Source organism: Phymastichus coffea, unplaced genomic scaffold (genome assembly GCF_024137745.1).
Source record: "Phymastichus coffea isolate CEN01 unplaced genomic scaffold, Cenicafe_Pcof_1.1 PCOF00032, whole genome shotgun sequence".
NCBI classification, from domain to species: Eukaryota; Metazoa; Arthropoda; class Insecta; order Hymenoptera; family Eulophidae; genus Phymastichus; species Phymastichus coffea.
Genome location: NW_026706843.1, coordinates 2,665,246 through 2,677,667, shown reverse-complemented (window position 1 = coordinate 2,677,667; position 12,422 = coordinate 2,665,246). Strand labels below are relative to the sequence as shown.

The window sequence follows — 12,422 nt, the reverse complement described above, 5'->3', positions numbered from 1 at the left end:
TTATGGAAGTCGACATCATAGATGTGAGTACATCTTGAATATATATAAAAAAAAGTGTTCTGTAATTAACTAAGGAGAGAGTCATTATGTTGCGAATCTTGAAATCCAAAGTTCCACATCAATTTCTCCTCGCGCAAGCTTCGCGCGTGACATATTCGCATGTTTCATTTCTTCGCTTGCGCGGAGCCGTGTATAATTGGTGAAGAGTGCAAGGTTGCCACATGCCCTGTGTAACGTCGTTCTCCTTTTCACCACTTATGTGAGCGGTGCGCCGGGTGCGCGAGCAGCTCGCCACTTACGTTCGAGTGGTTCGAGCGGTGTGCGTGAAAATAAAACATTCAGCATCGTCAGCTATACACTGTTAACATCAAACTGCGCTAGTGGCGCGCAGCTTGCGCGTTCAGTGCGCCGCTTGCATCTGTCGAAAAAGACCGTCCAAGGCGCACATATCTCGCGACCGGCAGTAATCAGTGCGCGGAAGGCGACTAAAATTAAAACCTTGCAGTAATGATAAATCTGTGCGCAGCGATGCTTGTGGAGGTTATTGAAATAATTTTGTTTTCGCGCGAGCATGCACGCGTATCGTAAAAAACTACGGCTGCTACATTAGGATTATTAGTCGCTAATAAAATAATTTGGATAGAAGTTATTCGAATATTGATAGATAAATAATGCAATCAATATATCGCAGGTTTCTAACGATGATGTCGACGGAGCAGAGTCCAATCTCAACTACCAACACAATGTGAATATGCAAGTACAAGATATTACAATGGAAAACAACTTGCCAATCATCGAATGCGCCGACACACAAGATGTAAACTTAATGTTAACCAACTTATTAAGCGATACACTATTTACAACGGGGGATATGACACTTGGGGACACTTTTTTTTTCATAATGCAGTATTATACTGAAAATGGTTTAACGAAGAAAGCGCTTGAAGGTTTGATTGTGTTACTGCATCGTATTTTGCCAAAACCAAATAACTTACCGAAAAGCTTTTATAAATTCAGACAATTACTATTTTCGCTTTTATCACCACATGATAATTTAATAAGAAAACATCAAATTTCTGAAACCTGTCTGCACTACTTGGGAGACATAACCGAAAAAGCACGCGTTCAGATTTGCGATCAATGTAATAGTACTAATGTCAAAGGTGTTTTCATAGAATACAGTTTAAAGGAAACTCTAAAACATGCCTTCGAATCGAAAGATTTGCGCCAACTCATCGAAAAGCACAAACGAACAGTGGCCGAAAGCTTTGAAAATAATGTTATAAGTGATATTACTACGGGAAAAAAATATTTGAAGTTAAAAAGTCAAGTAATCGAAGGTGATTACGATCTATGTTTGCTGTGGAACACCGACGGAGCTTCAGTTTCAAATAGCTCCAAAGGACAAATTTGGCCGATACAAGTGCAGATTTTAAAAATACCTCCAAAAAATAGAAGAAGTTTCCAATTTTTAGCTGGTATATATTATAGTAGGGTAAAAAAGCCAAACCTTAACTCCTTTTTGAAACCATTTTCAGTTGTATTGAACGACTTATTTGAAAATGGCGTTCAATGGTTCGATAAAATGACTAATACAACATTACAAAGTAAAGTAATAGCGCCTTTGGCTTCGTTGGATGCTCCGGCAAAAGCAGCGGCTCAAAACATCATGCAGTACAATGGCCAATGTGGATGCTCTTACTGCGAACAAGAAGGCTGTTCGTGCGCTACTGGCTCAGGTCATAATCACATTTATCCACCAGTAACTAGTGTACCAGTCCTTAGAACTCAAGAGAGGATGATTGAGCAAGCACAAATTGCTATCAATAACAATTTAGAACATGTGCAGGGTGTAAAAGGGCCTACTGTTGCAGCTTTAATTCCATATTTTGACATAGCAAGATCTTTCGCACCGGATTATGCGCACATCCTCCTCCCTGGTGTCACGTATACACTTTTTGGTCTGTGGTTTGATAGTAAAAATAGTCAGCAAGAATTTTACATAAATCCACAATCACAAAGAGAAATCAACGATATGATTTTACAAATCACTCCACCTGATTATGTTGCCAGAACACCAAGAACGTTGCAGGATTCTTCAAATTTGAAATGTTCAGAAATTAGAGACTTGCTTTTATATTATTTACCTATAATTTTGAAAAAATATTTGCCAAAAAAATTCTACGATCACTTTTTATTATTATCATATGGCACCAGAATATTTTTACAATCTAAAATATATTATAATGAAGTTGACATAGGCGATATTGCTTACGAAGTTTTTGCCGATGAATTGCCAGGCCTGTATGGTTTAGCAAAATGCTCTTTTAATTCACATCAAATGCGACACATGGCAAAATTCGTTCTAGAATGGGGTCCGTTTTGGGGGTATTCGATGTTTTCTTTTGAAGACGGCAATGATTACTTCAAGAAGATGAATCATGGACCAAATAAAGTGGATGCCGAAATTATAAATTCAATAAAGATGCTTAATGCATATGAAGTTTTAAAAAGTAAATTGAAGATTAATGTTCAACAACCAATGGAAGAAGAAGTTGATGAAATTGAGTGTGCTGATGTGCTTGGACTGTCAAAGGTAATTGAACTGAACGACAATGAACTCGAAGTGTTGCTTAGTCAAGACGTGATTCCTGTAAATGATTTGCTTTTGGATGGAAACAAATTGAGAATACAAGTTCGAATAGAGTTCAAAAAGGAAGTATTTACTTCAAAACAATATGTGCGTCAAACAAAAAGAAATAATTCCGTTGTACTTTGGAATAATAAGTGCCAATTCGGGGAAGTGCAATTCTTTTTATGTATCAATGATTGTTTGTATGCGTTTGTACGCGAGCTCGTTAGAGACATAAGAATATCTTATAAAATCCACCGCCGTGTACGATTAAACATTTGTGATGTTCTCATACCCGTCCGATTAACATACAATTATTTAGTTTTACCTATTCAGACAATAGAAAGTAAAGTATTATTATTCCAAGATCACATTTGCTTACCTCCCAACTTGTACGAGAGAAAATTGTAAGACAATATACATAAATTTTTGCATATATTTTGTGTTATTTCATTTTTAATGCACTCTATTTAAAATGAAAAACATTACTTGAATTACAAACTCTGAACTTTTACTTGCAGCAAAGCAAATTTTTATCGGGTCAGATGGAAAGATTGTCTATAATGAAAGAGAATTTCGCCGAGCTTTTATGAGAGAAGTATGAATAAATTTGAGCAAGACTTGAGCATGATTAGATAAAAATTTGCTCAAGTTTCTTAATTCAACGTCAAAAAAAAGTTTTATCTAAACTTGGTCAATATATTATCAAATTTCCAATTTGAGCAAATTTGATAAAATATTGATCAAATTTTGATATACTCATTCCATTATAAGGACCTGATCAAGTCCACCTGTCATTTATTTGATCAAGTCCTTATCAAATTTTTTTACATGGGCACTTAATACTAAGACGCGTTATTACTACAGGGAACTATATACGTACACACGGTAACGTTACTCCACCTACGATATGGGTTTCTCATTATGGAAGATTGTTAATTTATTAAGGGAATACATATGCGGATAAATATTAATTTATTCTTCCCATAACAATATATAGGTGAGTTCATATAAGCCCATAGAATGAATTTTTTTAATAATACTTAGAGATTCGTTAAGGATTGTACTACAACTATAAAAATTTTTGCATCTTTAAATAATTTTATTTTTTATAGTAGTTTCATTCATTATTTGAAATTTTGCAAAGTTTTTAATTTTCATATCTTCCTTATACTGTTAAGGATTAATTTTATATACTAATAATAAATAACATTCAATTCTTCTATACATTTATGAAAATATTATTAATTTAGTCAAATTGTGCAATGCATTTGTTTACTATTTTGACATAGGATATACTAATAATCAATAACATTCAATTCTTCTATACATTTATGAAAATATTATTAATTTAGTCAAATTATGCAATGCATTTATTTACTATTTTGACATAAGATATGTAATAGGATAAAATTCGCATCAAACTAATTGTAAGTATAGATCAATATTTTTAACCTGAAGCTAAACTTACGCAGATGTCTGTAGAGTAATACAGATATTATCTCACAGTTATTGTCAGAAAATAGCTTTCTATTATCCAATCAAAATGTTATATTCTTTTCTTCTAAGGAACACGACCCTCGACTTCTTTTTGCTTTATATGTTAACTCAATCATCTCTCGATACATCGAGATAGTTAGTGTTATAAATTAAGTAATAGTGTTCTAAAATCTACAAAGGATAACATGTTTAATGCCAAAGACTCTGAAGCACTCATTTACTTATTTATATTAAATGATAGTTATTTTCATTTATTGTATAACTTTTAATTTTATTATCTTGACATGCGAAATCAGGAAAAAAAAATGAAGGTTAGATTTAAGAGATCTTGTGACGGTAAACGTCTTGTTTGCGCTATCGTCTCAATCCCGTAACTGCCTACGAGGGCAGCACCTACCGGCCGGGAAAAACGAAAAACGGGAACTCTGTACGAGACGGGACGGAACGTGCGCGAAGGTAAAAGAACCAGTCGAGGATTAACCATCCGAGAATCTAGCTGCTCAGAAGAATAAGACGTGAACACCAATATCAAAAAAAGAGTGCGGAAGTGAACCAGCTGACAAGTTTCGCCATCATAGGCGACCACGAGGGTGCGGAACTCCTCTTACGAAGTCGACAAGACAACGAGGAAAATTACAGAGACAATAACCTAAAATACCGGAAGCGGCAATACTGATTTGTTCCCCCCTAATAGTGCGACCGTGTATTTAAGGTAAGCTGGCCAGCTTTACATCGCGATTTCCGACAAACGACCGCGATTGATTATTCTCCCCTCGTATCGATGATTCTATAAAAATCAGTAGCGTGCATGTGGTTTAACATTGCGAACAAAGAACTGTAATCGACCTAGCGATGCATGTTATTGTCGCGCGCGCCGTATAAATATAAACACGCGGGTCAAGCGTCTTGTAGAGTTAACAGGAAATAAACTAACTCACATTTAATTGAAACGGAAATTCATTGTCGTCATTAGTAATAAGTTGGTTGACTGATTCCCGTTCCCTCCTGTTCTCCGGTTAACAAACGCGAATATTTCGATTTCGCCGCGCGCATTCCGGTACGATTGTGTGTCGAGCGAAATAAAGAAAAAACGAATTCTCACCCCGTTACAATCTGTAATGGGGAAATTAGCTCTTTCGGTCTGCCGAGTGTGTGTGTTGTGCGTTGTGCGAGTCGTTGCAGTGGAACAGTATTGCTAGCTATCGGACTCGCAAGGCGATTGCGCACCGGCACGCCGCTATTTTGTACGCGCGTGACAAATTGTGCAATTTATTCGAAAATAAATAATGTTTTCTTTAATGTGCGGTTTGTTATTTGTAATGAGTATACTTTATCTTCAAGATATTCGATATCGCGAATAATACCAGAGTCCGTTGTATTGTTGCTAGCTGTGAGGTATTCGTGAACACTGAGCTCGTCTCTTTTTAAATAATTTTGTAAACGTTTCGCCCCGATTAATCAAGCCAACAACGGCTTCATTAAGGTGAAAACTTTTATAGTTCTCATTGGATTTCAATCGTGTTTAGCATATTAGATTTTTCTCAAAATTAGGTCAAAAATAGTCCATATGCATACTTGATTATATTAAAATAGTTGTGTGAAATCTCATTTTCAAACTAAATATATTTCATTAACCTATGATATTAAGCTACTTGTAAAGTCTGAATTTTTAATAGATATATAACATTTAAACAAAATCGAAGTGACATATATTTCGAACTTGAAATTAAAAAAATATTTTTTAATGTTTTTAGAAAATACTGCAACCATTTACTTACATTCTTCAAGTCCCAGGAAAACAAATTAGAGGAAAATTAGCTCATGGTTTTAATTTTTGGCTGAAGATACCGATGGAAAAACTTCAAGCTGTTGGAGACATAACTCAAATGCTACATAATTCTAGTCTATTGTTAGATATTTTGCTCTATAACTATAGTGTATAATTTTTATAATGTATAATTTTTATTGATGTTTGTTTATATTTTAGAATTGATGATATTCAAGACAATTCCATACTCCGACGAGGGATACCTGTAGCTCATTCGATTTATGGTGTTGCCAGTACAATAAATGCAGCTAACTATGTACTATTTATTGCCTTAGAAAAGGTTCTTACTCTTAATCGTCATGAGGTTGGTTTTTAAAATCATAAGTAATATTAATAAAAAAGTGATATGAACCGCTTATTTTGAAAGTGGCCTAACTCCATTCATCTTCAAATCGAGATATTGAAAGTTTTACGTTAGAATGAATTTAAAAATATACGTATAAGATACTAAGGAGTCATACTGCTTAAGCGTATATAAGGATGTTAAATTTAAAGTTCCTGTTACAATAGTGGCAATTATTAAGTAAATAACGTGCGTTTTCTTATCAAGAATGGAGTTAAGCCACTTTCGAAATTAACAGCCAGATTCATTCTAAAATTTGAAGGTGCCCAAGTCCATTTAACATAATTTAAGATGTTTCAAATTGAAAAAAAAAGAATACGGAATTTGTTTTGCATATGTTGAAAACACTTTAGAAACATAATTTATGCGATTCAAAACATTTTTTAATTACAGAACATAGAAAATTACAAACATAAATTTATTACAAAACAATTTATTATTCATCTACATTTTGTGCGTGTGAAAGGGATTTGAAAAAATCATGATGTTCTGGTGGTATGTATCGTAATAGGTCAATCATGTCCTTAAATTTTGCTGTTGTAACTTGCCTAATATTTTTATACAATGGTGCCAATGCAATATTTTCGAACCTTTTTGGTCTACCCCGACGTGGTAAGAAATTCAGAACTTTAAAATTTTCATTTTCATTCATGGATGTCTTATAAAAAATTTTATATGGTTCATTTCTTACAAAACGCATCCAACATATTCTTAACCAGTTTAGTGATTCTCCATCAGAATTTTTTACTCTTTTAAAAATTGCGTCTTCTAATAATTTTGGCGATACAAAATCTTCCTGTCTCATTTCATTGAGCATAAAATTATTACCCTTCCGACACTTTTTAATAATCTTGTAATAATCTTGGGGAACGTACAGTAAATTATACTGTTTTAATGCCATTTCTACTACGGCAAAATCTCTATCATTTGGTAAAAACGAATGACCTGATATTAAAAATTTATGATCTATAATTTCTACATTATTATCCAAAGCTTGGACAATTTTCAACCACATTAAAGCTACTTTAATGTTTCTATTTTGCTCGGTGCACATGTCACTGTAAGCTATGATGTGTCTTTCACTTCTTAATTTTTTAATATGTTTTAAAATGCATGAAACAACTTCTTGAGCACCTCTGGATGCAATAGTTTCATCCCAAACGTACATGTCAACATTATTGTTATGAAAATTATGTATACCAAAATTTAGAATATACATATTGCGTTTGTGATAAGCTACTGAGGTAGTCAGCTTGGGATACGGTAGTGCTTTTTGTAAGTCGAACGAGAAAGTAAAATAATAATCTGGTTTATGTGATACTTGTTCCTGAGCTTGTTTTAGTGAATTCCTAGCTGATTCTGCTAGTCTTAAATGGACATCGTGTTCTTCGGTGAGTTTACTCTTTTCTTCTTCATTATTCAATGCTTTTATTTTAATGTTTAATAAGTCGCATTTTTGACATGTATCTTTGCGCGGTTGGTGGAAATATAAATCAAAATATTTTTTAAATATTTTCCTATAAGTCCACTCATTAACGGCTTTTATTCCATTTTCCTCGCAATGAAGTTCGTATAAATTAAACATTTTCCTGATAGTTAGATATGGATGTAGATATCTTCTATTAGGATTATGAGATCTGGTATAATGGGATTCAAAATTAGGGAAACTTTTAATATGGTTTTGAACTTGCTTTTTCGCTTCTTCAGGTAATTGTCTTGATGATCCAGCCATCCTCCCACGCATATCATTGCCCACATTTGCAGAGTTTAGTACTCGTTTCAAGCGTCCTTCGCTTACTTTAAAAGTATCCAAAAAGAATTTTTTACAGACGGGAATTATTCCGTTTTTAGAATTTAATAAATATCTAAAACTAAAATTTCTTGGTGATCCTTTTCCGTTTGTTGGACGTCTTCGTTTTACAATTTTGCGCTCGACAGCTTCGTGAAGTAATATATTTTGTTTGTTAAAATCTGCCAGATCCCAAAATTTCTCAAAAATATTCTTTCTTTCTTCTTCATTGTAATTTTTTGTGCAAGCATTCCGACAACCACAATCTTTGTTTTCGAAAATTTTTTCATGAACAATATTTCCGGTTTGACTGTAATATCTTTTTCCTGAATTCCGTTTAAGCTTTCGCACTTTTTGGATATATGGTGCATCAATCTTTTCTCCATTGTTATACGAATCTTCATCCTCTGACGACGAATATTGTTCTATAACTCTTTTTCTTATTCGCTTTTTTTTAAATTATTAATTACATTTTCTTCTTCACTATCTGAACTAAGTGGTCTTCTTCTATTCTTCCTCATAGGTGCAATAATTTCTATAATTTAATATTTAATTTTAAGTTTTATTTTAATTAAACGTACAGATTAATGAACTAACGCAGTTGTCCCAAAAATGAGGTTAACTTATAAATACTAATTAATTGAAATTACCTTCATCGCTGCTTTCCGACATTTCAATAGTAAATATCTTGATGTAACTATAAATGGAGTTAGGCCATTTTCAAACTACACGGCTCAGTTATTCAATTAATTCGGAAAACGTATGTGTAAAAAATGTATCGTATTTTCTCTGAATATAAGCAATCTGAAGTGCGTCACTGATAAATAACATGAAGTTGTACATGTAACCATTGTAAGCGGCAGAAAATTGAAAAACGGAGTTAGGTCACTTTCAAAATAAACGGCTCATATAGTTATGTTGAAAAATAAATATGGTTTAATTATAATCTTAGGCAACTCAAGTATATACTGAACAACTTTTAGAACTACATAGAGGTCAAGGAATGGAAATATTTTGGAGAGATAATTTTATATGTCCTTCGGAAGCTGAATATAAAGCTATGACTATCCGCAGTAAGAAAAATGAATATACATGAAAGATTCTTCAAAAATTCATATTTAAATTAAAACAAAAAATAATATTCAAATATTTTCAATTATGATTTAGAAACCGGAGGTTTATTTAATTTAGCTGTGCGGCTAATGCAGATTTTTTCTGATTGTAAAGAAGACTTTACACCTTTAGCTGGAATACTTGGTTTATATTTTCAAATAAGAGACGATTATTGTAATCTAAGCTTGCAAGAGGTAAGTTTTATTGTTTATATTTTATAGTTTATTAGTATAGTTATATTTTATATTTTACAGTTTTCTAACATGATTGGTGAAATGAGTTTATTATGTACGGAACAATCAGCCACATGCATACTGACACATTCACACATTTCATAAAAATTCAAACCATTTCTCTGGTAAATAATAATTGCTTGTCAATTATTGTTTACTTTTCAATATACTACATGTTATTTTTTTAATTATTGTCAGAATTTTTATAATGAATTCGTAAGACCTGAAAATTTGTTAAATTTATTATTAAGTGACGAGCCATGATATTTTAATTCTTGAAATTGCGTATTTAACTGAAAAAATTACTAGAGGTGTAACGGAGTATGGGTCGTTCCCACCTGTGTAACTCGCGGCCGTCCGCACAAATTATTTATTTGGGAATTCGGGAAACAAAAGACGTTCCCACGACTGAATAATGCGTCGAGCATAAACACGTTAAACGCATAGATTCGAAATCGGGATGAGGAGTGATACAGCGGCGAATAAACACAACAGCGGATTAACACACTAATCCTTTAATAGTCAACAATAGGTTACCAGACGGTGATCTCGCGCTTATACACTACGAGCGGCACAATAACAAATGCGAACGCGAAGGTTAATCGGTGGCTGGTCAGCCTGCCGATTCCCTTGTTAAAACTAAATGTTATAATACATACCCGACAAAACACTTTCCGCCGTTAAACTATCAACGGGTCAACCAGCAGGTCTGCCGTGCTACCACCCATAAGCTGGCGCCCAAACATGCAACAGAGAGAGAAACAAGAGAAAAACACGGCACCGACCTCAACCTTCAGCCTTTCTGACAGCTAGAGCGCTCCGCAGTGTGACGTCACTCGTGTGCTCCTCGCTGACCGTCTCGCTGATGTTTGTTGTCGTAGCTGTTTATCTTTTTTTCGTCCTATCGCTCGCTCCACAATGCTACTGCCTCAATCCGTAACTCGCTCGTTAATTGCTGTTGCTGTTGTCTCTGCCGTCTCTCTGTTGCTCGGTACTGCAGCACGTCCAAACTATTCGCGCGCGCACCCGCACACCTCGCCGGTTACCCACACGCACCGGTGCCGGGTATCCTTTGGGACACAGCTGAGCGCCTCACACACAAATACTCGTCCGCGCACCGGGCGTCTCTCCGAAAACTAACAATCGTCGACGAGGTCGCGGGGTCAACTTCGGAAAACCGTGACCTTCGGTTTAATCCACGCGAGCGACTTCCTTTGCTTACTGCCTAGCAGAGACTCTCAAATTTTCCGCGGCGATCTGCAATTCGAGCGCTCTTTCTCTCTCTCTCCTTTCTTCTGCGCCATCTCCATCGCTCCAGTCGTCAGCTCCTCCCGTGTACAGCACCTCGTCAACACAAACTCAAGCATGAGTGTGTGTACCACACGCACATACTCTCAGCTTGGCGCGGCGCACGGACATTTGCGAAAGCCAAACGGACGAAATCGGCCTAGCCGAGATTCTCCGTTACATCGTTAATGTACATTAATGCCGAATTATTGAATCATTACACAGATCTGCATGGTCTTGTTGTTGGCCAACGAAAGGTCATTTCCGAAGTAATTTTTTGCTTAGAATTCGATTCTGAAATCAGAATTTGTCCATCATGTCAGGTTTTTAGATATCCTAACCTCAAAGGTAAAAAAGGCAGTTTTTTGGTATATTTGAGGTCCCATAATAACGTGGCAAAAGTTTTTTTCTGAAAACGGGACAAACCATCTAAAAGGTATACCCTTTAAATTCTATATTCAAGATTTGAGATATCTTTTTTTTTTATTAAGATATTTTTATTAAGATTTGATTGGAATAAAAAATTTTAACAGTTCCGAAATAGCCATTTTTCCGGATGCGTACATATGACACATGCAAGGCTATAAACTCACGTCTTTATACCCTTATTTTCAGAATTCCCGAGCACTGTAAACTACGACGCTATAGCCCCAGACCCTTAAATCCCTATTTTCTTAACCCTCGAACCCTATAACCTGTGACGCTATAACTCCAGACCCTTATACTCTAATTGCTTTATCTCTTGAGTCCTGTAACCTGCGACACTGTAACCCTATACTCTTGTGCCATAATATCCTCAACCTTTGAATCCTGTAAGCTATGACGCTATAACTTAGACTCTACGTTCCTTTTTCCGCTGCGGTGGAAGAGGTAAGTACTGAGATGGTCTGACGGAGCTTCAATGATAAGGCGGCCTGAGAGAAACAAATGCATACTGTACGGTTTCTAAAGATGCCTTACTGGTGGTCGTAGTCGTAACCCATTTAAATTTTCTAACTTGCCAGCGTAAGAGGATATACAAGAGATGCAGGAACGAAAACAGGGTATGGTCAGCTAGGGTGGAAAGTGATGAGACGTTTGATGCTAGGAAGGAGCGATAGATGGCGGAGAGCGATTAGGTCTCCATACTGCGTACTCTGTGGTCGCGGAAGGTACAGCCTAGAGCGCACCTTCTTTGAGTATCCGTAATTAGAATGAGGATAGACACAGAATCTAGAAAAATTTATAAGCATAGACATTACGGTCAATTATGTCACGGAAATAATGATTAGAAGTAAGGAAGATCGGATTTAGATACTAGATACGCAGAAAATAACCACATATGTTACCCTTGAAACAATATTTTTTATCCCGGAGCACTAAATTTTTAAGCGTACGACTGTAGTTAATCTAATTTTTATTTGCCTATCTAAATTTTATTGACGTATAAATGTTAATGTTAATAAATGTATAAATGTTGGTCTAATTTATTTAATGTATAAATGTTAATCTAATTTGTACATCTAATTTTCTTGACTTTTGTGAAATCTCTTTTGCTTTTGTTCGAGAGATCTTGTGCCAGATCGCTTTTTATATTGTTTAGGTGACTCATCGCATGGAAGTGACCAGCAATAGTTAACTAGCACAGCTGTAGATCTTTTCCTTGATAACACCTTTCCATTTCTGCTATGTCTTGATGAAAACGCTCACCCTGCTTT

At 35.1% G+C, this 12,422-nt stretch overlaps 1 protein-coding gene across 1 annotated transcript in view; it reads left to right on the top strand.

Moving 5' to 3' along the window:
• The window catches only part of LOC131663268 (terpene synthase), a 375,296-nt gene that overhangs the window by 82,063 nt on the left and 280,811 nt on the right, over positions 1-12,422 (top strand). Inside the window, exons 2-5 of the mRNA XM_058933574.1 lie at positions 5,887-6,041; positions 6,120-6,264; positions 9,045-9,165; positions 9,260-9,399. Coding sequence (XP_058789557.1) covers positions 5,887-6,041; positions 6,120-6,264; positions 9,045-9,165; positions 9,260-9,399 — 561 coding nt within the window. The remainder of the gene's footprint in view (positions 1-5,886; positions 6,042-6,119; positions 6,265-9,044; positions 9,166-9,259; positions 9,400-12,422) is intronic.